Source organism: Saimiri boliviensis, chromosome 20, assembly GCF_048565385.1.
Source record: "Saimiri boliviensis isolate mSaiBol1 chromosome 20, mSaiBol1.pri, whole genome shotgun sequence".
NCBI lineage: Eukaryota > Metazoa > Chordata > Mammalia > Primates > Cebidae > Saimiri > Saimiri boliviensis.
Window position 1 is genome coordinate 40481880 of NC_133468.1, and position 26659 is coordinate 40508538.

The 26659-nt window shown below is 43.9% G+C and overlaps 1 protein-coding gene across 10 annotated transcripts in view; it reads right to left on the minus strand.

Moving 5' to 3' along the window:
* Positions 1-26659, minus strand: part of TYW1 (tRNA-yW synthesizing protein 1 homolog) — a 312384-nt gene that overhangs the window by 78158 nt on the left and 207567 nt on the right. For 8 of the 10 annotated variants that reach the window (XM_074390723.1, XM_074390726.1, XM_074390719.1 and 5 more), the window contains one exon: positions 19620-19787. In XM_074390723.1, coding sequence (XP_074246824.1) covers positions 19620-19787 — 168 coding nt within the window. The other 2 variants (XM_074390724.1, XM_074390722.1) reach the window with 2 other exon arrangements.

Below are 26659 nucleotides of genomic sequence, written 5' to 3' on the forward strand. Positions count from 1 at the left end.
ATGTAATATCTATCAAAATAACAAAAAAAAACATTTTTTATAGAAATAGAAATCTATCCTAAAATTCAAATGGATTCTCATGGGACCCTTAACAGCCAGAAACAATCTTGAAAAATAACACAAATCTCACACTCCCTGATTTCAAAACTTAACAACAAAGCTATAATAATCAAAACAGTATGATACTGGCATAAAGACAGGCATGTAGACCAATGGAATAGAGAGCCCAGAAATAAACCCTCACAAATATAGTCAAATGATCTTTGACAAGGGTGCCAAGACCACTCAATGGGAAAGGACAGTCTCCTTAACGAATGGTGTTGGAAAAACACTACATGCAAAGAAATGAAGCTGGATCCTTACCTAATACCATACGCAAAAATTAACTCAAAACAGATCAAACACCTAAACATAAGACTTAAAACTATAAAACTCTTAGAAGAAAACATATGGCAAAAGTTTCATGACACTGAATATGGCAATGATTTCTTTAGTATGGAGAACAGGCAAGAAAAGACAGAATAGACAAACTGGACTTTATGAAAAATGTTAAAAGGCATGCATCAAAAGGCAGTATCAATAGAGTAAAAAGGCAACTCAGAAAATGGGGAAAAATTTGCAAATGATGTATCTGGTAAGGGATGATATCCAAAATATATAGAGAATGCCTAAAACACAACAACAACAACAAAATCCCAATTCTTTTTAAAGATTATACAGAAATGAGCACATTAAAAAAGTGCTCAGCATCACTTACTAGGCAAATGTAAGTCAAAACTACAATAACAACACAAAGTATTGATAAAATCATCCACACGCCACGCCACATAACCAGTGTCAAAAAATACTCCAGATAAATATAAAGCAGAGCATGGTATATGAAAATGCAATAAAATTCAAATTAAAATAACAAAAAAATTCACATGACAGATTTTAAAAATACTTCTAAATAATTCATGGATTCAACAAGAAATCATGACTGAAATTATAACATATTTAGCTCTCAATGCAAAGAAAAGTGCTACAGGGCAAAATCTGTGGGATGCTGCTAAAGCAGTACTTAAAGGGAAACTCATAGCCCCAAATGCCCACCTCAGCTTAGAAAAAAAAAGGTACAGAAAATATTATGAGCAAAGTAATCAACTCAAGACAGAAAAACAACAGAGTCATTTCAAAGAAAGTAGGAAGGAAAGAAACAATAAAAATAAGCATTCTAGTGAAATAGCAAATAAGAGAAATAAGCAAAAATTCCAAATGCTGGTTCTTTGTAGTCACAGGGAAATAGACACACCTCGTCTATGGTGGTACCAACTAGACACACCTCTGGGCAAGACAATTAAGAAAAGATGAGACGAGACTAATAGTGACAATGATATATGATTACAGACTTGGTTGGGTAATTGGCAAGGAAGTTGTTACTAATAATAGTAAACAAATTTAGGAGAAAGTATGGGCTGGGCGCGGTGGCTCACGCCTGTAATCGAAGCACTTTCGAGGCCAAAGCAGGCAGATCACCTGAGGTCGGGAGTTCAAGACCAGCCTGACCAACATGGGGAAACCCCGTAAGAAAATAACCAGCCTAGGCAACAAAATAAAACCCCATCTCAAGTAAAAATGAGCCAGGCACAGTGACATGAACCTGTAGCTACTTAGAAGACTGAGGTAGGAGGATCCCCTGAGCCTAGGAATTTGAGGCTGCAGTGAGCCATGATAATATCATGGCACTCCAGCCTGGGCAACAGAGTGAGACCTTGTCTCTTAAAAAAAAAAAGTGGGGCGGAGGGAAGGAAGGAAAGGGAAAGAAAGGGAAGGGAAGGAAAGAAGGGAGGGAGGGAGGGACAGAAGAAGGAAGGAAGGAAGGAAGGGAGGGAAGGAGGGAAGGAGAGAGGGCGGGCTGGCTGGCTGTGGCGGCTCATGCCTGCAATCCCATCACTCTGGGAGGCTGAGGCAGGCAGATCACCTGAGATTAAGAGTTCGAGACCAACCTGGCTAACATGGTGAAATCCCGTTTCTACTAAAAAATACAAAAGATTAGCCAGGTGTTGTGGTAAGTGCCCGTAATCTCAGCTACTCAGGAAGTGGAGGCAGGAGAATTGCCTGAACCTGGGAGGTAGAGGTTGCAGTGAGCTGAGATCACACCATTGCACTCCAGCCTGGGCCACAAGAGTGAAACACCATCTCAAAAGAAAAAAGAAAAAAAATAAAAGAGAAAATAACCAACCCAATTAAAAAATGGGCACAAGATCTGAGCAGGCACATCATAATAGAAGATACACAGATGGCAAATAAGCATATGAAAAGATGCTCATCATTATCTGTCATCAGGAAATTTCCAATTAAAGCAGTAGTGATATACCACTACAAATGTATTAGAATAGCTAAATCTCAAAAAAACAAAACAAAACAAAAAACCCTGAGAGACACCAAATTCTGGCGAGGACGCACAGCAACAGGAACAGCCCTGCGTCAATGGTGGGGATGCAAAACGGCACAGCTCTTTTGGAAGACAGCTTTTTACAACACTTAACATAATCCTACCATATGATCCAGCAATTGCACTTAGATATTTACCCAACTAATCTGAAAACATATTCACACAAAAACCTGCACATTTATGTTTATAGCAGCTTTGTTCATAACTGTCCCAAATTGGGAGCAACCAAGATGTCCTTCAATAGGTGAATGAAGAAACCAACTGTGGTACATCCACACAATGGAGTTTTATTCACCAATTAAAAAAAAAGCTATCAAGCCAGGAAAAGGCATGAAATAATCTTAAATGTTTACTGCTAAGTAAAAAAAAAAAAAAAAAAAAAAAAGAAAGTCAGTTTGATAAAACTTCATAGTATATAATTCCAATTACATGACCTCTGGAAAAGGCGTAACTGTGAGTGCAGAACAGCGGTGAGCAGCTTCCAGGAATCCCACGTTTGGGGAGGGATGAAAAGAGGAAGTACGGGGGCTTTTTTGAGGGCTGAAAATTATTCTAAGTGATACTGTCATGGTAAATGTGCGACATTATACAGTTGTCAAAATCTATAGAACCTTCTAGCAGAAATACTGAATCTTAATGTATGCAAATTTTTAAAATGCACAAGTTAGGGGATCCCAGGAAGGAGTGAAGACTGATAAGAGAATGGAATGTTATCGCAAATGCATGAAACTATCTCACTGAAGGGCATCGAGGGGAAAGTGCTGCCCTGAGTCACTCTGAAAACGGGCAGCGCCTGCAGACGAGAGGCAAAAGGAACTGCACACAGCACTGCGTTCCAGGGTTAACAACTCCAACACCGCTACGGACACCGCGGTCGAACGGTAACGGCTCCGACACCGCTACACGCGCCGCGGTCGAACGGTTAAGGAAACAGACGGCTGAGGGTGGGAACCAGGGGTCTCACTGCTGGGCTGGGGATTTACAGATGAGCAAGGGAAACAGGCAAGAAGGATCCATGGGGAAATGGAGGAGCAACGGCTGTGTACTTACCTGAATACAGTACAGGCAGAAATCTAGAAATGTGGATACACACTTGTATTTCTCTGCCTGGTCAGCTGAGAGGGCCTAAAAAGATGGCCCAACAATGAGTACGCCTTCCCCAGAGCTTGACTTCTTACACCATTCACCAATAAACGATGGCTGGGGCAGGACATACAGATGCTCCTCAACTTACCGTGGGGTTGTATCCCGATAAACACGGAATCAGTCAGAAACAGGCGGCTATGGCTCACTGCCAGTTCCCAGCATGGCAGCATTAAGTACAGTTTCTGCTGAATATGTATCGCTTTCACACCACCATAAAGTCAAAAAACTGTTAAGTTGAACCACTGTAAGTTGGAACCATCTGTGTGTGAGATAATCCTGGAGAATCTCGTGGTGCCAGAACGTAAGAAAGTGCTCAAAACACACACACACACAAACACACACACACACACACACACACACACACCCACACCCACACCCACACCCACCCATGTTGATGGGGATATGAACTGAAAGAGATCTCAATGGCCAAAGCTGGGACAATCTGAGCAACAAAAGAAATAAAGTCATATTGGACTATAACCCAAGGTATAAAATAAATAATACGTGTTCACAGTGATAAAGACATATAGATAGACACAGGTAGGTGGATGGATGGATGGACAGATAAGAGGATGAATAGATGGATGAACGGCTGGACAGACAGATAAGACGATGGGTGGATGGATGAACAGACAGATAGCTGATGGATGGATGGACGGACAGAGAGATGATGGATGGATAGACTGATAGATGACTGATGGATGGATGGATGGATGGACAGATAAGAGGATGGATGGATGGATGGATGGATGGACGAATGGACAACAGATGATGGATGGACAGAGATGGTGATACAGGGAAGAGACAGACATTTAGTACAGAAGAATTCCAAGTAACTTATGTAGATACTCTGCCCTCAAGGACAGGGAGCCTAACACTGTGCCCCTTGGATATGGACCACAGACAGTGATTTCCTTCCAAAGAGCACAGCATGAAAAGTAGGAGTGGAGGGAGTGATTTGACAGTGGAGAAGTCTGACAAATACTGCCTCAGTTGGTCAAGGTCAACGGTGTCAGTCATAAACCATGCTGACAGTAGGCGTGTGCCCCTGTTATGACGTGATGAAAATGGCACTTCACCTCTGTGATCTTCTCCTAAAAATTCATAACCCAAGTCTTCTGAGAAAAACATCACACAAGTCTCAGTAACAGGGCATTCCACAAAATCCCTCAAGGACTCCTCAAAGCTATCAAGGTCATCAAACATAAGGAAAGTCTGAGAAACTGCCACAGCCAAGAGGAGCCTGAACAGAATTGACAACTAAATGTAATGGGATCCTAGAACAGAAAGAGGACATTAGGTAAAACCTAAGGAAATCTAAATAAGTGATGGTTCAGTTAACAATCATAAATCAATATCCGCTCACTAACTATAACACATGTACCAATAGAAGACGTTAACAGGGCAAATCTAGGGTATATGGGAACCCTCTGTAATAGTCTCAATTTTTCTGTAAATAAAAAATTTCTGTAAAACATAAAGTCTATTAAAAAAAAAAAAAAAAGAATTGGCTGGGTGCAGTGGCTCACACCTGTGATCCTGGCAATTTGGGAGGCCAAGGTGGATGGATCACTTGAGGTTAGGAGTTCAAGACCAGCCTAGCCAACATGGTGAAACCCTGTTTCTACTAAAAATAGAAAATTAGCTGGGCATGGTGGCATGTGCTTATAATCCCAGCTACTCAGGAGGCTGAGGCAGGAGAATTGCTTGACCCTGGGAGGTGACAGTTGCAGTGAGCTGAGATCATGTCACCTCACTCCAGCCTGGGCAACACAGTGAGACTTTGTCTCAAAAAATAAAAAATAAAAAAATTTTCTTTAAAAGAATGTAGTTTTAAAACACTGCTATGCAGATTCCACAAGCCATATATATCACTTATCACTCAGCATCCACTGGCTGTGACACCCTGTTCCAAGATATTGCCAACATGTAGAGGAAATTTCTATGTCTCCTCACTAAAACTATCAACGCTTATTGGATTCTCACGGTCTAATTAATTTCAAGACTGACAAGACCAAGGTTACACTTAAGCTGTCTCGGCTGAAAGCCCAGAAACAGAAAGCTGACTGTACCACCTCATCCCAGCCACCCTCTCCAAAGCACAGACACGCACCCTCCCACGGTAGGCAGCTGTGGTCATCTTGTCCCTCTAGCTCAACCCTGAAATGGAAACAAGCAGGCTCATTTACTGAATGTGAGTGGGATCTGCCTTTCTGCTGTTCAAAGCCAGGGCCACTGAGTTTTCTACACCCTTCTATTATTATGTTGGTGCAAAAGTAACTGCGGTCTTTGCCACTGAAAATAATACTTACTATCATAGCCTCTAAGTAGCCTGCCTCTTACCAACTGCAGAAGCTCTGCTTTCTAGACCCTGAACATCATATCTACATGACAAAACTCAGAAGGATAATTTTATCACCCGTTCTCAAAAATATTTCACCACAATAATTAAGAAATGATTTGCATGTGGCGTAGAACATGGCAATGACAGCATCACTGCACTGCAAATGACCACAAAGTATTCCAGGTATGAACAGGGCAATACGGATCCTAAGACACTCTCCAGAGGCTATATCATATGAAAATCTCATCAATTTAATGCAGGATCTTTAAAGGTCATGTAAATATAAATATTCAACTGATGTCTGGGATCCCTCTAGAGATTTTTTTTTTAAGATTGACTTTACATTTTGGATTATACTGTTTCATGAATCAGAGGGTATTTTGTTTTATTTTATTTCATTTAGACAGGGGCTGGCTCTGTTGCCCAGGCTGAAGTGCAGTGGCACAATCTCTGCTCACTGCAACCTCCACCTTCCAGGCTCAAGCGATACTCCTGACTCACCCTCCTCAGTCCCAATTATGGGCACATATCACTACATCTGGCTAATTTTTGTAGAGATGGGGTTGCCCAGGCTAGCCTCAAACTCCTGGCCTCAAGTGATCCTCCCACCTCGGCCTCCCAAAGTGCTGGGATTACAGATGTACACCACCACGCCAGCCAGAGGGTATTTAAATTTGTGAAGTGGGCTGGGCATGGTGGCTATGCCTGTAATCCCAGTACTTTGCAAGGCCGAGCCAGGCAGATCATTTAAGGCCATGAGTTCGAGACCAGCCTGGTCAACATGGTGAAACCTGTCTCTACTAAAAATAAAAAAATTAGCTGGGTGTGGTGGTGAGCACCTGTAGTCCCAGTTACTTAGGAGGCTGAGGAAGGAAAATCACTTGAACCTGGGAGGCAGAGGCTGCAGTGGGCCGAGATTGTGCCACTGCACTGCAGCCTGGGCAACAGAGCGAGACTCCATCTCAAAAAACAAGCAAACTTTGTGTAGTGGATAAAGAAATGCCACGACTGGGAATTTTCAATGCTCTTCTTTGTAGCCATATTCTTATTTCTGCTAGCTTTTTTGATTATTTTACTATAATCAAAAAACTACAGTACCGTAGACAGCGATGACTTTCACCAAGCACAGATGGCATCAGTTTCCTGCTGCAGAAAAACGGAGGAACGGTGAATGAGAAAGGGTCACTGGATTTAACAATAGTAGGTCACCAATGACATTTAAATACCAAACTCAATCCAGTAAATATCTGCTGAATAAATGAAGGAGTGAATGAATGATAAAGAAGGTTAGTAGGTACCAAAACTAGCAAAGAAGATGGAACAAAGTTTCTGATTCCGGAAGGTAAGACAGTGGGAACGGAGAGCAGACGAAGGAAAGGGAGCTTGTATCCACTTAGCACACAGAGACTCTGACAGGTACCAAGCACTCCAGAACGTACTGGGAATGACAGTCCTGGAGTCCCAGTGACTCACAGCCTCCCAGAGGAGATTTGTTATATATGCATATAGACCTGACAGAAGTGGTCGCAAAGGGAGAGAAGTTTGTTTTACAGTTTTAAAGAGCAGAATTACACAAGGTGAAATGCGGTGGGTAGGCAAAGGAGGGCATTTCTGGCCGAAGAAGTATCTTGAACAAATGCACAGAAGAAAGAAGGAACATGGCAGTACTGTATAAAGGCCCAGGGAGGGGCCTGAATGAGGTGAAAAAGGACCCGATTATGAAGACCATCACAAATCAAGTAAAATGATTAGGTGTTTCTCTTGCAGGTTATGTGAGATGTCACATGTTCCAAACTGTGGAGAGAAACAATAAGCTTGGAATTGGCAGGATGTTGAATCGTTGATATCTGCCCTCAGTTACGTATGGATTGTATGATCAGTTTTGTAGATTCTTCTGGTCTTTCTAGGGTTTGTTTGCTCCCTTTCTGCTTCTTTCCTTTGTCTTTTAGTTACATCTCTGCTTCTTTTTTTTTTCTTTTTTTTGAGACAAGAGTCTCACTCTGTCGCCAGGCCGGAATGCAGTGGTGCGATCTCGGCTCACTGCAACCTCCGCCTCCTGGGTTCAAGTGATTCTCCTGCCTCAGCCTCCTGAGGAGCTGGGACTAGAGGCGCCCGCCACCACGCCTGGCTAATTTTTGTTTTTGTTTTTGTTGTTTAAGTCGAGATGGGGTTTCACCACGTAGACCAGGATAGTCTTGATCTCCTGACCTCATGATCTGCCCGCCTTGGCTTCCCAAAATGTTGGGATTACAGGCGTGAGCCACCGCACCCGACCTCACTTTTTTCTTTCATTTTTTTGGTGGTGGTGGTGGGAACAGTTTTGCTTTGTTGCCCAGTGTCATGATCTTGGCTCACTGCCAACTTTACCTCCCAGGTTCAAGTGATTCTTCTGCCTCAGCCTCCTGGGTAGTTGGGATTGCAGGTGCCCGCCATCATGCCCACCTGATTTTTGTATTTCTAGTAGAGACAGGGTTTTACCATGTTGGCTAGGCTGGTCTCAAAACACTCCTGACCTTGTGATTCACCTGCCTTGGCCTCCCAAAGTGCTGAAATTACAGGCGTGAGCACCGGGCCTGGCCACATCTCTGCTTTTCAACACTAGTACCCTTAAGGTAAATTGCTAGCCTGTTTATTAAGTGGGATCTGATGAGATCTGATTAGGACAGGAAAAGATTTTTTCCTGTAAGTGTCAGGAAATTCTTTCCAGGAACACTGCAGCAGCGGCCATTCAAACCTCACTGGACGACACCTCTAAATTAAAAAGGAAATGAGTTTGCCTGGGAATAATATACCAGTATCAAACATTCCCAGCTGGACTGGCACTGCTGCTAAACGTGAGTGAGCTCCTTGTGGGCAGGGGAAGACAAATAAAAGCAGTAGTAACAACTATTTGTTAACTGCCTATTTCACTTTGGGTTCCCTTCTAGGTTCTTCTCTCTTTCTTCCTTCTTTCCTTCCTCCCTCCCTCCCCCTTCCTCTCTCTCTCTCTCTCTTTCTTTCTCTTTCCTCTCTCTCTTCTCTCCTCCTCTCCTCTCTCTTTCCCCTCTCTCTTTCCTTCCACCCTCCCTACAGTAGGTCGATAGAAGCTGAGAGGGGACTGGACCTGGCCCTGGAAGTAGGGAGGTAGCACCCTCTCACACTATCCCCACAGTGCAGTGTCCAAGGCAGCCGGCTAACACAGAAGTTTTATTAACAAGTAAGATCCAGAGTCTCCTAACATAATAGCCAAAATGTCCAGGAAACAACTGAAAATTACTTATCATACCAAAAAAAAGGAAAATCTCAACTTGAATGAAAAAAGACAATCAAAAGATGCCAACATGGTATGTATGTTGTAATTATCTGATTAAGATTTTAAAGTAGCATCATAAATGTGCTTCAATGAGCAATTGAAAACAGACACAAGAAACAGAAATTTCACCAGGTGTGGTAGCTCACACCCATAATCCCAGGGAGACGGAGGCAAGTACATCATTGGAAGCCAAGAGTTCAAGACCAGCCTGGCCAACACAGTGAAACTTCATCTCTACTAAAACTACAACAATTAGCTGGACATGGTGGCTCACATCTGTACTCCTAGCTACTCAGGAGGCTGAGGCAGGAGAATCACTTGAACTTGGGAGGCAGAGGCTGCAGTGAGCCAACAGGGCACCACTGCACTCCAGCCTGGGCGGCAGAGTGAGACTCTGTCTCAAAAAAGAAAAAAAAGAAGAAAAGAAATAGTTAAATAAAGGAAAATAATCAAATGAAAATTTTAGAACTGAAAAATACACTAACTAAAATAATAAATGGCTCAACAGAATGAATGAATCTAAACCTAGAGCAAGAGTCTAAAAAGCAGAGAGACTAAAAGAGAAACAAACAAAGTCTCAGGCACCTGTTGGACTATAACAACAACAACAAAAAAAACCTAACATTTGTGTCCTCAGAGATCTAAAAAGGTACGAGAAGTAAGATGAGGCTGAAGAAAGTATCTGGAGAACAACTGGAAACTTCCCCAGTTTGTAAAGGGCATATACCTGCAGATTCTGGAAGCTGAGCATGCCTCTAAAACAACAGACCCAAAGAAATCCAGGCTCAGGCAACCTGTTATCAAACTTCTGAAAGCTAAAGACCTAAAAATTTTTTAAAATCTTGAAAGCAGGGAGAGAAAAACACCTTACCTAAAGGAGAAAAACAATCAAATGACAAAGGATTTTTCATCAGATGCCAGAGAAGCCAGAAGGAAGTCTGAAAAAGAAAAGAACTGTCAATCCAGAATACTTTACCTACTAAAAATATCCTTCAGGAATGGAGAGGGTTTAAAACCAAGACAGTGCCAGATGAAGGAAAGCTAGGAGGACTGGTTGCTACCACACAGGCTCTAAGAGAACTGCTAAAGGAAGTTCTTCAAACAGATGGGGGAGATTCCAAAGGAAACTTGGACCATCTGGAAGAAGGAAAGAACAAGGAGTAAGAAGACGAGTGAATACAATGAACTCTTCTTCTCTTGAGTTTCCTAAGTTATCTTTGATAATTGAAGCGAAAATTGTGATATGATCCCATGTGATTTTCACTCTAGGTACAGGAAATATCTCAGGCATTCTAAGAAAGGGAGGGAGAAGAGATTTAAGAGAGGTAAAGTTTCCATATTTCACTCAAACTGGTAACATGCTGACACCAGTAGACTGTGATATATTATATATGCATAATGTAATATGTAAATCAGCCACTCAAAAGTCTATATGAAGAGACACACTCAACAACAGTGCAGAGAAATAAAAATGGAATTCTAAAATAGACTGGCAGAGTAGACTAAAAAAGTACGACAACTGTACACTGCCTATAAGAAAGTCACTTCAAATATAATGATACAGGCAGGCTGAAAAGCAAGGGATGGAAAACGATATGCCGGCAGACACTCATCAAAAGAAAGCCGAAGTGGCTCTATTATTGTCAGGTAGAGTAAACTTCTGTTTATATTTCCTTCTTCCAGTGAGAAAATTACAGAGACGGAGAGGAGACTGGTGGTGGCCGGAGGCCAGGGATAGTTAGTATCGGACTACAAAGGAGTAGCCTGAGAAGGATCTTCGTGGTGTAGAGCAGTTGTCTATCTGGGGCGCGGTGATGGCTATATAGATCTCCACATGATACAACGGCACAGAACTAAACACGCACATGTGAGTGCATTTATTTTTTATTTTTCTTTTTTGAGACTGACTCTCAGTCTTGTTGCCCATGCCGGAGTGCAATGGGTGATCTCAGCTCATCGCAACCTCTGCTTCCCAGGTTCAAGCAATTCTTCTCCCTCAGGCTCCGGAGTAGCTGGGATTACAGGTGTGTACCACCACACCTGGCTAATTTTGTTTTTAGTAGAGATGGGATTCTCCACGTTGGTCAGGCTGGTCTCAAACTCCCAACCTCAGGTGATCTGCCGGCCTTGGCCTCCCAAAGTGCTGGGATTACAGGCGTGAGTCACCACACCCAGCCATGAGTGCACTTAAAATTGGTGAAATCTGAACAAAGTCTACAGGTAGTATCAATGTCTGTTTCCTGCTTTTGATAATGTACTATGATTATGTAAGGCGTTATCACTGGGTACATCAGACCTTTCTGTACCATTCTGCAGCTTCCTATGACTCTCTAATTGTTTTAAAGTAAAGACTTGGTGTTCTGTTTTCTTCTGTGGCTATCTTGGCGTAACAACAGGAGAGCAGTGCTTCAACATGACCACGGCAGCTTGCACTCTTTCAGAAGTCCTGGGATTATTAGTAGAAAGCGAGGCCGGGCACGGTGGCTCCTGTCTGTACTCCGAGCACTTTGCGAAGCTGAGGAATGCGGGTTGCTTGAGCCCAGGAGTTTGACAGTAGCCTGGGCAACACAGTGGGATCCCATCTCGACAAAAACTTTCACAATTAGCTGGGCATAGTGGCTCACATCTATAGTCCCAGCTACTGAAGAGGCTGAAGCAGGAGGATTGCTTGAGCCTGGGAAGTCGAGGTTGCAATGAACCATGTTCATGCCACTGCACTCCAGCCTGGCTGACAGAATGAGATGAGACCCTGGCTCCAAAATAAAAAAATAAACTGAGCAATCTCCTGAAAAAGCAGAGAATGATAAACAGGTTATTTGATGATTCGCACCTCTCTGGTTTTAGGTTACCTGACCCAGCTCATGAGCTTAAAAGAAAGAGCCAATGGACCAGGCCTGAGAAGTGACTGCTTCCTAGGAAGTTGTACCATATTTTCATTTCTTTCACTAGACACTAGTATAAGAACAGAGAGGACACGACTGGAAAACAACAAGGTCTGCATACTTTGACATCAACAATGCAGAGGCAAAGCAGCGCCAGAAAACACGTAACGGGAGGAAATCGAAGTGAGACCCGTTTTACTTTTGGATGAGTTTCTCTATCACTTCCTTACAGCCATGGTTTCCAAGCAGGGTACTTACTCAGTGGGTAATACCACCGCAGGGTATTTTAAATTTTAAAGAGGAACGCAGTGACACTGGACCTCTGTTGGACATTCCGTTAACTACTAGCTTGAGATAGTTCCCAGCTTCAGCGTTAGGCCGTGTCACAGATGACATCATAACCAACAGAACTGCGAGGTATTCCTCTTGACCTACACGTCTTGTGGAAAAGCTATTGCGGCCACAGAGCACTATGAGGGTGAAAGTCAGAAGCCTCTGCGTTAGGGTACACCTGGTGGTTAAGCAGTTAATTTCAAAGCATTCTGATGGTCATGGACCATCTGTCTCACTCTGGGCATTCTAAGGACAACTTCTTATGATCTGAACTCCATAATTTGATATCTGTACTTTTGCTGGGATTTCTTCCTGACATCACAGAGTGAACCCATTCACTCTCTACCTACACGAAACATAAATATGCAAGTAACATCATCTCCGTGGAAGACACCATCACAACAACCCATTTCCCAGGCTACGGGCCAGGGAGTCATGCCTGAACCCACATGCTCATTAGTGGTCCTCATTTAATACTTTGCCGGGTCCACCACTCACCACTCTCACTCAACACAGCCTTTGTCTCAGACCCCATTTCACCTTCAGGTTGCTGGATCTGCGGGTTATAACGGGTTTGTTGCTGTTGTTTTAGAGGTGGAGGAGGGTCTCACTATGTTGTCCAGGCAGAGCTAGATAGAACTTCTGGGCTCAAGTGAGTCTCCAGCCTGAGCCTCCCCAGTAGCCGAGACTATAGACACCACAGCCGGCTATCACAATCCTGTTTAACTGGGTTAACCCTGTTAACTCTCCACAGCTTTTCAATCTATCCCCTGTAATGCTGTCAGACATTTTTTTCTGAAACACGAATCTAACTGTGGCATTTCACTACTTAAAACTCTTCACTGCCTCCCCATGCCTTATAGGGAAAATGACATTTAGGACGCCATTCGATCCTATCTGTGATCTTAACCCTGCCGAATCATCTTCTCCCCCTGCCAACCTTCTCTTGACCTCCAGCCATCCCAAACTACCTGTGGTTCTCAATGTCCCGCTTCTCCTTCGACCTCTGCTTGTACTGCTTCTTCTTAAATGCTTTTCCTGCCTCAGCCATCATCCCAGATCTAGTTAAATGGTGCCTCCTCTGTGAAGCCTCTGCTCTTGGGACCAAGTAGTCTTCAGCATGTGTCCATTCCGTTCTTCCATCGTAACTGTGATTACACTTCTCAGCATTTTCCTGTTTAGATATTTGTCTTTTTCTGTTAGGCCATTCTTGAAGACAGGATATGGTCTGACTGTCTCCCCACCCAAATCTCATCTTGAATTGTAGCTCCTGTAACTCCCACGGGATGTGGGAGGGACCTGGTGGGAGGTCACTGAATCATGGGGCTGGTTTCCCCCATGCTGTTCTTGTGGTAGTAAGTTTCATGAGATCTGGTGGTTTTATAAGGAGTTTCCTCTTTCACTTGCTGCTCTGTTCTCTCTTGTCTACCACCAGTTAAGATGTGCCTTACACCATGATTGTCAGGCCTTCCCAGCCGCGTGGAACTGTGAGTCCATTAAACCTCTTTTCTTTCATAAATTACCTAGTCTCTCTCTCCCTTTTTTTGAGACAGAATCTCGCTCTGTCACCCAGGCTGGAGTACAGTGGCACAATCTCTGCTCACTGCAACCTCCACCTCCCAGGTTCAAGTGACTCTCCTGCCTCAGCCTCCTGAGTAGCTGGGACTACAGGCACCCACCACCATGCCCAGCTAATTTTTGTATTTTCAGTAGAGATGGGGTTTCACCATATTGGTTAGGCTGGTCTTGAACTCCTGACCTCAGGTGATCTGCCCACCTTGGCCTCCCAAAGTGCTGAGATTACAGGTGTGAGCCACCACACCTGGCCTCAGGTATGTCTTTATCAGCAGCAAGAAAATGGCCTAATACAAGGACCACTGCTTACTCATCTTTGTATTCTTAGAGGACCCAGCCCTCTGTATTCATAGAATATCCATGTGCTGACACACACGGGTATTTAACAAACATTAAAGAGAATGAGGAGGGTCTGTCTCAGATTCTGTCCTCTGTCGTGGTGCACACCTGGTGCCATGTCTGGTTTTGCAACGATCACACTGATTTTCAGTCATTCTCCCCTCTAAATGTGAGTGAGCTCCTTGTGGGCAGGGGAAGACAAATAAAAGCAGTAGTAACAACTATTTGTTAACTGCCTGTTTCACTTTGGGTTCCCTTCTAGGTTCTCTCTTTCTTCCTTCTTTCCTTCCTCCCTCCCTCCCCCTTCCTCTCTCTCTCTCTCTCTCTCTCTCTCTCTCTCTCTCTCTCTCTCCTTTCCTCTCTCTTTCCCCTCTCTCTTTTCTTCCCCCACCTTTCTGTCCTTCTCTTTCTTCTTGATGGAGTCTTGGTCTGTCACTCAGGCAGGAGTCCTTCTAGGTACTTTAAATATGTTAGTTTTAATCTTGATAATGACCTTGAAAGCAATACTATTAGTATCAATTCTGAATAAGGACATAAGAGATTTAATTAGAGTGATGGAGAGACAGAGAGAAAGGAACAGGGAGTCTAGGACAGTGGTTTAAAGTAAGTACAGTGATGACTAATGAACCACTGGGACAAAAAATAGAATTCCCGAGTCCATACTGCAAGCAAATACATACATACATGGGAAGAAAGGGAGGGCTTTTGTTTACAGTAGAATGCTGAAGGTAAATGTGGAGGGAGTGGTGCAGTTACAAGAAATCAATACTTTAAAATCGATAAGACATTTCATCAGGCAGGAACCATCAGTAAGTGCTGTATCTAGGGGAAACTTTGGTAAGAAGTGAGACACTGCATTGTCTTCAAGTACCTTTTAACAGACAGCTTAGTAGCTGCAAAGGAGAGAAACAGAAGAACTGGGTTAAAGTAGCTGGGTGAACAAAATTACCCCCACAATGAGGGAGACACGGACGCCAGGCAGCAGGCACGACACGGAAAGGGACACGTCGCAGACGCAGCATTCCACCTGAGGACGCACAACCTCCATCTAACCGAAGGAAAATCAGGCAAATACAAAACAAAAACCATTGCTTTTCTTTTTTGAAATAGTCTCGCTCTGCTGCCCAGACTGAAGTGCAACGGCATGGCGAACGGCTCCCTGCAGCTCAGATGATCCTCCCACCTCAGCCCCACAATTAACGGGGACTACACGTTTGTGCCACCACACCTAGGTAACTTTTCTACTTTTAAATAGAGATGGGGTCTCACTATGTTGCCCAGACTGGTCTTCAACTCCTGGGCTCAAGGGATCCACCTGCCTCAGTCTCCCAAAATTCTGAGATTAGAGGTGTAAGCCACTGTGTTGCAACAAGAAACATTTCTATTAAAAGAAAGGGAAGGGATGAAACTGTGTTCTTTTAAAACATCAACATTATAGAAGACAAAGAAAGTGTGGAAATACTCCAAACTGAAGGTGGCTAGACAGACATGAGAAGAAAACGCAGTATGTGGCCGAGATGAGAGGCTGGTTAACCGGGCTGGAAGGCCCAGTCTGGCTGCATTTAGCTCACAGACCTCTTTTATGGACAGTCGTTGCATTTTTAAAAGGTTGCAAAATGAGTACACAAGCAAAGATACAAAATATAAAAAACATTAAATATTTTTTACTAAATACTAAAAATACAAAATACTAAAAATATTAGACATATCTGACACAGACTATATATGGCTTGCAAACCTCAAATATTTACTTTATATAAAAATTAAAATATTTACTTTTTATCATCTTTTTTTTTTTTTTTTTTTTTTTTTGAGATGGAGTCGCTCTGTCGCCCAGGCTGGAGCGCAGTGACGTGACCTGGGCTCACTGCAACCTCTGCCTCCTGGGATCAAGCGATTCTCCTGCCTCAGCCTCCCGAGTAGCTGGGATTACTGGTGCCTGCCACCACGCCTGGCTAATTTTTGTATTTTTAGTAGAGATGGGGTTTCACCACACTGGCCAAGCTGTTCTTGAACTCCTGACCTCAAGTGATGTGCCCGCCTCAGCCTCCCTCCCAAAGTGCTGGGATTATAGGCATGAGCCACTGCACCCAGCCCAAATTTTCTTTATAAAAAAAGTGTGCTGACTCCTGCAGAGGAGATCCTGAAGGAACTGGAGGGGAAGTGCTACAAAGGACATCGCAAGCTGAACTGACAAACCTGAATATGGATGGTAGGCGAAGGTCACGCAGAAGTTGGCAACTGCACTGTGGTTGTGAGAGAGATACTCCTAGTCTGAAGAAGTCCACACTGAAACATTTAGGGGCAAAGGACCATGACCCATGCCGATTCTTCAGATGGCTCAGGAAAGACAGCAGATGTGTGCACGGACGCGGGGGCAGAGGGGAAGGAGGGAGGGAGAGGGAGGAAGAACAGCAGAGAGAGTGCACGCGCAAACCAGTCAACGGCAGACAGATGGTAACAGGTGATTCTGCAAATCTGGGTCCTTTGTTCTGTTTTTTTTTTTTTTTTTCATTGCACTTTTTTTGTAAATTTGAAATAATTTCCAAATTTAAAACAAAAGAAAAAGAAAGAAGGAAGGAAAGAAGGGAGTACAGGCTCTGGAGTTATGCCAGGGCTTGCATCCCATTTTGACTCCTTACTGGCTGTTTCTTCTTGGGCAAGTTACTGAACCCCTTTATGTGTTTGTTCCTCATCCACAGACAGAGGTTGGGCCGGGCTTGGTGACTCACGCCTGTAATTCCAGAACTTTGGGAGACTGAAGTAGGTGGATCACTTGAGGTCAGGAGTTCGAGACTAGCCTGGCTAACACGGTGAAACCCCACCTCTATCTACTGAAAATACAAAAATTAGCCAGGTGTGGTGGTGCATGCCTGTAATCCCAGCTACCCAGGAAGGTGAAGCAGGAGAATATCTTGAATCCAGGAGGTGTAGGTTGCAGTGAGCCAAGATCGCACCATTACACTTCAGCCTGGGCAACAGAGCAAGACACTGTCCAAAGAAAACAAAAACAAAAACAAAAGACAGAGGTCTCAATACTACCTACCTTACAGGGAAGCTGTGAGCATTTAAAGATAGACTTGACAGTGTGGGTCACATATTAAGCACACACCAAATCAGCTTGTTTTCTAAAAATAAAAATAACGAAAGCAGCAACAACTGAATCATGCTGTGAGGCAGGTGCTGTGAAGTGTTAGACAGCAATGGCCTTAGCTAGCAATATGCCCATTTTCCAGGTGAAAAGCTAAGAAGAGACTGAAGTCGAGACTGAAGCCAGGTCAGTCTGACTCCATGCATAGCCTCTTCTTTTTTTTTTTTTTTTTTTGAGACGGAGTTTCGCTCTCGTTACCCAGGCTGGAGTGCAATGGCGCGACCTCGGCTCACCGCAACCTCCGCCTCCTGGGTTCAGGCAATTCTCCTGCCTCAGCCTCCTGACTAGCTGGGATTACAGGCACGCACCACCATGCCCAGCTAATTTTTTGTATTTTTAGTAGAGACGGGGTTTCACCATGTTGACCAGGATGGTCTCGATCTCCTGACCTCGTGAACCACCCGCCTCGGCCTCCCACAGTGCTGGGATGACAGGCGTGAGCCACCGCGCCCGGCCCCCCCATGCATAGCCTCTTCTTCTCCATCCACTACGGAAACATGAAAGAACCCGAACAGTCACCAAGCTAACAAGTGGTGGGGTGAGATTCGCGCCAAGTCTACTTTTCGATTCACCCCGTGGCTTTCCCTCTGCATGTCTGAGCACGGTGTGCCTTGCTGCAGGGCCTGCTGTCCAGAACTCAGCAGGCATTCAACAAACACCTCGAGAACGGAACCGGCTGGAATTAGGTGGTTTGCTGTCCATGTCCTCTATCCTCACGGGATGAGAGGAGAAATCTTACAGAGTGAAGTACTGGACTAAAATTAAATTGTCTTCTTTCAAGTGTTCCTTTGAATATTGCCAAGGGTTTCGAAAGACACCTTGTAGCATAAAAAAGGTCAGTGGACTACAGGGAGAGAAGCCATTTAAGCCAGTCTCTTCATTCGGACCTCAGTTTCCACGTGGAAAAAGTGAGAGTTAAATCACGTATCTCGAACGCCTCAGAAGAGATCTTCTGTTCCTAGGCTTGACTTGATTTCTAGAAATACTCTTCTAAATGCAATGTACAGAACACCGTCACAGGTAACAAGGTGCAGGAGAAAACCAGGCAGCAGGAATGAGAACTTGCAGAAACGACAGACAACAGAAACAAGCCCACAGGAACTTTACACATTGGAGTTATCAGATACAAACCATAAAACAACTCGCTTCCAGTACTCAAGAAGATAAAAGCCAAGCTTGAAACTTCAGCAGTGAAATAGAAACTATACAAAATAGGATATTTGAAAATAAACAAACCAAGCAGAAATTATACAATTTAAAGACATGAAATGTAAAATTTAAAAATTAACGGCTGAGTTTAACAGCATAGGAGACACAGCCGAAACAAGACTTAGTGAACTGGAATATCAATCAGTAGAAACTATCCAAAACTAAATATGGAGAGACAAAAGCATAAAAATACAAATGAGAAGGGAAGAGATATAAAAAATACATAGTGAAATCTAACATATGTTTCACTGGAGTCCTAGAGGAGAAAAAATAATGAGAAAGAATAAGTATTTAAAGAAATAAAGACTAAGAAAATTTCCAGAACTTCTCCAGAAAATTAACAAATTATTTTAGTGGCCTACCTCTATCAAGAACTGGATTTTTCCTTTAGTAGGAGTTATTTAGTTAAGAAAGATAGTAGATTTGTGTACTTGTTCTGTCTAATAAAAGGACTGAAGGGGAAAAATGGAAATAGTGTTTTAAACTAAAATCTTACACAAAATTCTCCAGATGCCAAGATTCAAAGCAATCTAAAATTTGATACCTCAATACTGCTTCTGACAGCTAGAAACTCATATGGGGACTATTAACTATTTTAGCTTTTCCCTGTCCTTCCAGGAAAGAACTAGAGGTTATTACAAGGATATTGTGCTCTTGTTTTGTTAGAATGCACCTTGTAAAAATTGCAAACCAGGAAGTACTTCAAGATATCCAGATGAGGGCTAAACAAGAAGCAATTTCACACAGAGAAGAGTTCATGAGCCCAGCAGACAGAATTTAGGACTTTCTAATGTTTGTTTTACGAAAGGCAGCAAACAAGCAGATAATCCCTACAACAAAGTCAGAAGAAAATACGGAGAAGGGCAGAACAGCAGGGTGGAGGACAGGAGAACGCACGTTTGAGTTAGGCTTACCTTTTTGTGCGCTATCAGGAGGCAATTAGAGTGTTCGTGTTCACATGCAATTTCATAGTCGGGGATCAGATCCACCAGCTCGAGGACAAACTGTACCACTTCCTCATGCCAGGGCACGTGGGCCATGGTAAGACTGCTTGCTGAACTTTCTCCACAGTAGGTAACACCCTGTGGAAACAGTACAACCGTCAGAGAGAAGACTACAGACATACACGCACGTCACAGAGGAAGGCTTTCAGAGCCAGAAAGCCTTCTTGAGGTCATCCAGCGCAATCCAGTCCGTATTTTAAAGGGAAGGAAGTGGATGTTGAGATGATAACACCTGCTCAGGAGATCACAGAGTAGCTACTGACAAAGACGGAAGGCTGATGCTCTTGCCTACTCTACGGTGCTGCTGGGGCTCAGGCACCTGTGCGTTCTACGTGTCAGTCTGTGCCGTCTGGTCACAATAATGTATTTGAATCAATAGTATGTCTTCTGATTCAGATTCATCTGTGCACCATAACTGAGGAATTCTGAAGAACTTATCGCCCTCTAGGACAATAACAGGGGCACAGTGGACACTCATAAAAATTCACTGACCAAGTAACTGATTCACTGGGAAAATAAGCTGAGGTTCCATTTTCTAGTATTATTGAGATTGAGGCTGGCAAACTTTTTCCTTAAACTGCCAAATGAGGATCCCTTTAAAATTATTCCTTTTTTTTTTTTTTTTTTTTTTTTTTTTGAGACAGAGTCTTGCTTTGTCACCCAGGCTGGAGTATAGTAGCACGGTCTCAGCTCACCACAACCTCCGACCCCTGGGTTCAAGATCACCTAGTGCCTCAGCCTCCCGAGTAGCTGGGATTACAGGAACCTGCCACCATGCCTGGCTAATTTTTAATAGAGATGGGGTTTCGCCATGTTGGCCAGGCTGGTCTTGAATTCCTGGCCTCAGGCAATTCACCTGCCTCAGCCTCCCAAAGTGCTGGGATCACAGGTGTGAGACACTACACACCTGACCTAAAATTATTCTTTGAGGAGTTCATTTTGTAAGGCACTTTGCATGTGGTTGTATAAACAATCATACTGAATGGGAAATACATTTGCGTATGTACCTATATACCCTTACACACAACTACATAAACACATATATATTTCACCAACTAGAAATTTCTCGTAAGTACAACTGCAGAAAGATGAACTGTCTAACTCTTTTGGACTCCACCTGACAGCCCAGGCATACAAGATCCAAAATTTCCTATCTATTTGGTAAATTACATAATGGTAAATTATTAATTTGCTAATAATAAAAGATTTATCTTATTTCTTGAAATAAATCTTAACTCTGTGGACTCTTCAAATACCCCCAAATCAGACGTTTCTCAACAAGTTCTTTGAATATCCCAGATATGATTCCACTAAGTGGGAAATAACTGAGGAGGAGGGAGTGGGGAGAAAGGCATGTGTACCCCTCATACACATTCTCTCTCTCTCTCTCTCTCTCTCTCTCTCTCTCTCTCTCTCACACACACACACACACACACACACACACAAACACATATAGAGACAGGACACACACACCACAGACAAATTGGAGAATGCAGAATGACATTTGTTATGTTCTGTTTTTTGAGACAGTCTGGCTCTTGTTACCCAGCCTGGAGTGCTGTGGCACGATCCTGGCTCACAGCAGCCTCCACCTCCTGGGTTTAGGTGATTCTCCTACCTCAGCCTCCCAAGTAGCTGGGAATACAGGTGCATGTCACCACACTAGGCAATTTTTTGTATTTTTAGTAGAGAAGGGGTTTCGCCATGTTGACCAGGCTGGTCTTCAACTCCTGACCTCAAATGATCTGCCCATCTCACCTTTCCGTGTACTGGGATTACAGGTGTGAGCCACCACACCCACCCAGCTGATACTGAATTAAAAACCCACAAATGAGCACAGTGACCCTGACCCTGATGGCAGAGTTGGGATTTGGATGAAGACTCAAATGAGCTGTGCCAAACACTCAACTCTAGACAGCTGTTCAAAAAGGTGACCAGTGCACTACAGTGAGATGGCCTTCGTGGGATATAAACCACAGTACCCGGCTTAATTACACTAAGCCAGGGAATCTTCTCGGTTTGCCCAGTGATTTAGAGAATCCATTAAACTGGGTGGGAGCTGAAACTGCGCCCTAGAGAGTTCAAGAAACCAATGACTAACAGAAATTTTTGCATTTGCTGCATGGCAGTGTAAGAAAAGAAACAACTCAGTAAAACGCCAAAACTCCCTCGGCTTGTGAGATTAAAAAAAAAAAAATGGCTGAAATCGGTTGGACCCAACATGGCCAATGGAGTCTGCACAGAAAGAGCTTGCTGACGTCACAGCCCGAACTTCCACCATGTTTCATACTGACGCCCTGTGAATGTGCATATGCAGTCCACGAGGAAGCGCGATGAAACAGACAACTGCACCTGTCCGAGGACTGTCCAGACCCCCCTTTCCTTCCACCACTCATTAACTAACCCGAGAATCTATCCCCTACACCTTTTCTAATAAAATCACCACCTTAAAGACCGCACAGGGAGACAAGTTTGAGCTGGACTAATGTCTCTGTATTAGTTGACTTGCAATCAAAAAGCTTTTCCCCCCTCAAATACCGGCTTCTAGAGCATCAGGCAGCAAGCACCTTCTGCTCAGTCACAGAGCTTAAGGTGAATAAAATAGACAAATAATGAGATGGTTCAAAAAATCATTATAAAAGCATGGATGAAAAACTGCTAACTTTACCCAAGTGCATGAGCAACATGCAGATGATTTACTGATAAGCCACGTTAGTCATAAAAGGGTACTCTACCTCAGTTTAAATACTGCTTATGATGTGTGAGTCACACAACCATGGATGCAGCAGCTACTTCAAAGGACTTTCTTTTTAATATTTAAAAAGTTAGTCCGCTGAATCAGAAGTTTTAGATAAAATCTTGTCTTCGTGACAACAGCTTTTGAAAATATTTTAATATTTTATTACTCAGCAAAACAGTCCTGAAACATTGAGGGGAGATCTGGTTTGGGAATGGAATGAGAGGATGCCTGCTGCAGCTCATTATCATGACTTCAACATTCCTTAAAACTGTGATGCTTGATGGTATTTTCACATAAAAGTTCTCATTTTCACCAGATAAAACCCTTTGAGGAGGCTAGCCACGGTGGCTCATGCCTGTAATCCCAGCTCTCTGGGAGGCCAAGCTGGGCAGATCAATCCCTTGAGGTCAGGAATTTGAGACCATCCAGGCCAACACAGTGAAGCCCCGTCTCTACTAAAAACACAAAAATAAGCTGGGCTTGGTGGTGCATGCCTGTAATACCAGCTACTCGGGAGGCTGAGGCAGGAGAATCGCTTGAACCCTGGAGGCAGCCGCTGCAGTGAGCTGAGATCGCGCTACTGCACTCCAGCCTGGGTGACAGAGAATCTGTCTCAAAACAAACAAAAACAAACAAACAAAACTCCTCTGAGGGAAGCAGTCCTGGGTAACTTCCCGAGTCAACTACAGAGCTGAAACCTGCGCCGTGACAGAAAGGGTCTTGGTGACTTGGACGGGGCTCACCTCCAGGACCCCGAGCCCTCACTCGGGCGCCAGGTGCCTCTGTCTGCTGTTCTGTGCTGTGACCGCCCCACTTCATCCCATACCCGTCTAGTCTGGTCTCCCGAAGGCTCGCCCCAACTTCGTTCCTGAGCGCAGCACCATCATCTGAAAAGCTTTGCCTTCGCACCACGGCTGTCTGCCACCTTCTCCTCCACTCTCACCCTCAGCCCCAGCTCCACTTATCAGAAGCAGCATGTTCTTCACCCAAAACTTCGAGTAAAGAACAGTCTGAGGAAAACAGATGGGTACGGCGTGGCGATGGAAAAGCCAAGTTACTCACGCCAGGATCTGCAGGCTGAGGAGCAACAAGCAGAACAAGATCATGTATGCATCTCTGAGCGTGCAGAGAAAAGCATAACCCTCACTTTTACACCCTGGTGGCTTTCGGACCCACTCCACTGCCCTAGGAGATGGGGGCTGCTACACTGTGGATATCTGAGCCTTCAAAACTCATGCTGAAATGGGATCCCCAGTGTTGGGGTGGAGCCTAATGCGAGGTGTTTGGGTGATGAGGCCAGTGTCCATCTATCTGTCTGTCTGTCTGTCTGTCTGTCTCTGCCTTCTGCCGTGACGGAAAGCAGCCTGAGGCCCCCACACCACAAGCAGCTGCTAGCACCATGCTTCCCACAGAGCCTGCAGAACCAGGGGCCAAGTAAACCTCCTTAGAGTTACACAGCCTCAGGCACTCCTTCACAGCAATGCAAACAGACTAAGACAGGACGGGCCAGGTCTTCCTCACTGGCTGCCTGGAGAGCTTGCCTTGGGACTCACGGTCTGTGGGAAGAGCAGTATTGGGTTTGACTACTTGATATCTAATTAAACCTACTGTGTGGGGAACATTCCCGTGTGAGACCCCCAAAAGGCATGGGTCTCACTATACGGTGAGTTTGATCCCAAACACAGTTTCCTACTGGAGGCAGTGGAGCTATCAGAAAAAGGAACTGGAAGATGGATGATCAGTTTCTAATATCAACCACAATATCGTTTGGGCCTAAAACTATGCGGTGCTGCTAGACTGAGTGACTCCCTACCAGCAACCAGTTTCTGCTTTTAACTTTTAATAGCTTTAACCTTTTCTTTACTTGCCTGACTGCCTTGTACCCTAGATAATGGCTTAACTGTGGGGATATTTGCAAAGCAAATGCCACCATAAGGCATGCCTTTCATCCCTGACTCAGAGACTCCTGAATGGGGAAGTTGAGATAAGTTGAGTCAGGAACAGACAAAGGAGAATCTGGTTAAAAGATATTCTGATGAGCAAAACCAGAAAACCTTTTCACATCTCAGTTCTAAAACAAGATCAAACGAGAAATACCTGCAGCCAGGAGAAGTAATGTCTGGATGTAAACAAGCTTTGTGATCATAGGAAATTCTGTTACTTTTTACAACCACTGATTGTGTATCTGACTTCTCTATTGTATAGGCCATGTAAGGCATAGATTTGCATTTCCTCTTGCAATGACGTAAACCAGAGCAAAGAAAGTGTATTTATTCCTGGCCTTTGAAAAATAAAATTTGCTGTTTAGGCACGGCCTATCCAGCCCTCCAGACCCCCGCTCTCTGTCTCCCTTTCTTCCGCGCACTCTCTTCCAGGTATTGGGACCCTCTTGCAGGTCGAGAGACCCCCGGCAGACGTGCCTATCCATCCCGACGGTTGCCGACACTACTGGGTGTCAAAACAAGCCTCTCCAGGGCCTTACCCTCACTCAAAGGGCCTTGGAGTTCAAATTTAGTATTATAGTATGCCAAGGTCATATAAATGCCCCCAAGATGTGAAATCAGTCATACAAATTGGCCCTAGATTCCTGGATATGCCTGGAGCTCCCTGCAGACACAAACCCAATGCTGTTCATCCCCTTTGTATTCCAGTTGAGTTGCTTATCTTTTTGTTATCAGGTTCCTTGACTTTAAAATGGAAACACATACGCATGTGGATGTGCGTGCATTCAGAGTATTGCACCCAACCGTTTACACACTTCTAAACCTACTTTGAGGAAAGCTTCTGACATGTATCTCCCTATTCAACTGGCTTTTCTCATTTTGTTTTATGTCCTCTTCATACCGTTTTTTGTCCCCTAGAGTTTGATGAGAAAAGAAATAATGACTTTATGGTTTTTTCCCACAATGTACCCCAAACACTTCATTCCTTTATCCTAAAAATGCTTCAATAACTCCCTTTAAAGCAGCCCAAGCTTTTCACCATGGCACGAGGCCTTCTTCACTCGCCTCTGTAGCTTGTGCTAACAATAAACCATCGGCCATTCAAGCCGGTCTTCGGCCTTATGCACAAGTGACTCTAGGGATGGAATGCCCACTCAGCATCCTCTAAAATGATGGCTAAAACGACCATCATTTCTTTAAGCTCTGCTCAGGAACCTCCACCCTTTGTGACCCTGATCTGACCACATCCCGTGCAGTTCTCTGTTACCAGGTAACACGAGGCATTAAACTCTGAGCCCTTCAAGGGCAAGGGCTGTGCCTTGCTCTTCTTGGCACTCCAAATCAATCTGTGCTACATGAATGAAAAACCAAGCCAGACATTCTTCTACTACATTCAACTCCACAACTGTTTTCTAATCCAATACAAAATTTCATTCAGTTTTCTACTTTGTAACAGTTCCAAACCAGCTGATAAACACTGGTCAGGGACTGCTACTTACAAGAATAACTGACTGTATTCCTCAACTGTGCGGGGCGCATTCTGCAAGGATTGAGCACCAGCCACAGCTCAGGTGCTTTAAATTATTTGACAACAATTACTGAGTGCTTCCTATTCTCCAGGTGTAATGCTAGGCAGAGAATACACAGTGTTGTGTCACAGAAGTTTTCAGCAAGACAGATGGTTGTAACACGAAAACTTTTCACAAGCAAGCAAACAGATCATGACAAGGAAGATTCTCCGGCTAGTAAATGAAGGCCTCTTTGAGCCTAATGAAGCTAAAATACATGCTAATTTACAAGGAATATCGCAGAAAAATATTGTACAAGACTGGTAATGAAAGAAAAGAAGAAATCCATAAAATAAAGAAATAGCCTCTATTGATTTCTTATAAACAAATGCGCTTAATGGAAAGTGATCCAAACACTTACTGAATACGGGCCTACATTACTGCATTGGATTCTCAAACAAACTTATCAAAGAGATATTCTTATTCTCATTTAATATTGACAGAATTTAGGCTCGAGGAGGATGAATAACGCATTCCAGGCTACACTGGTACATTTTAGGTACGTAATGGAAACAAACTGTGCACTGCCTCTCGCCCTCCATGAGACTCCAGTGTGTGCAGACTATGGGAGACCCCAGACTTGACATGCACACACACACACACACACACGGACGCGCACACGCGCACACACACACGCACATGCACACAACACACACACGGGTGCACACACACACACACACGGACGCGCACACGCGCACA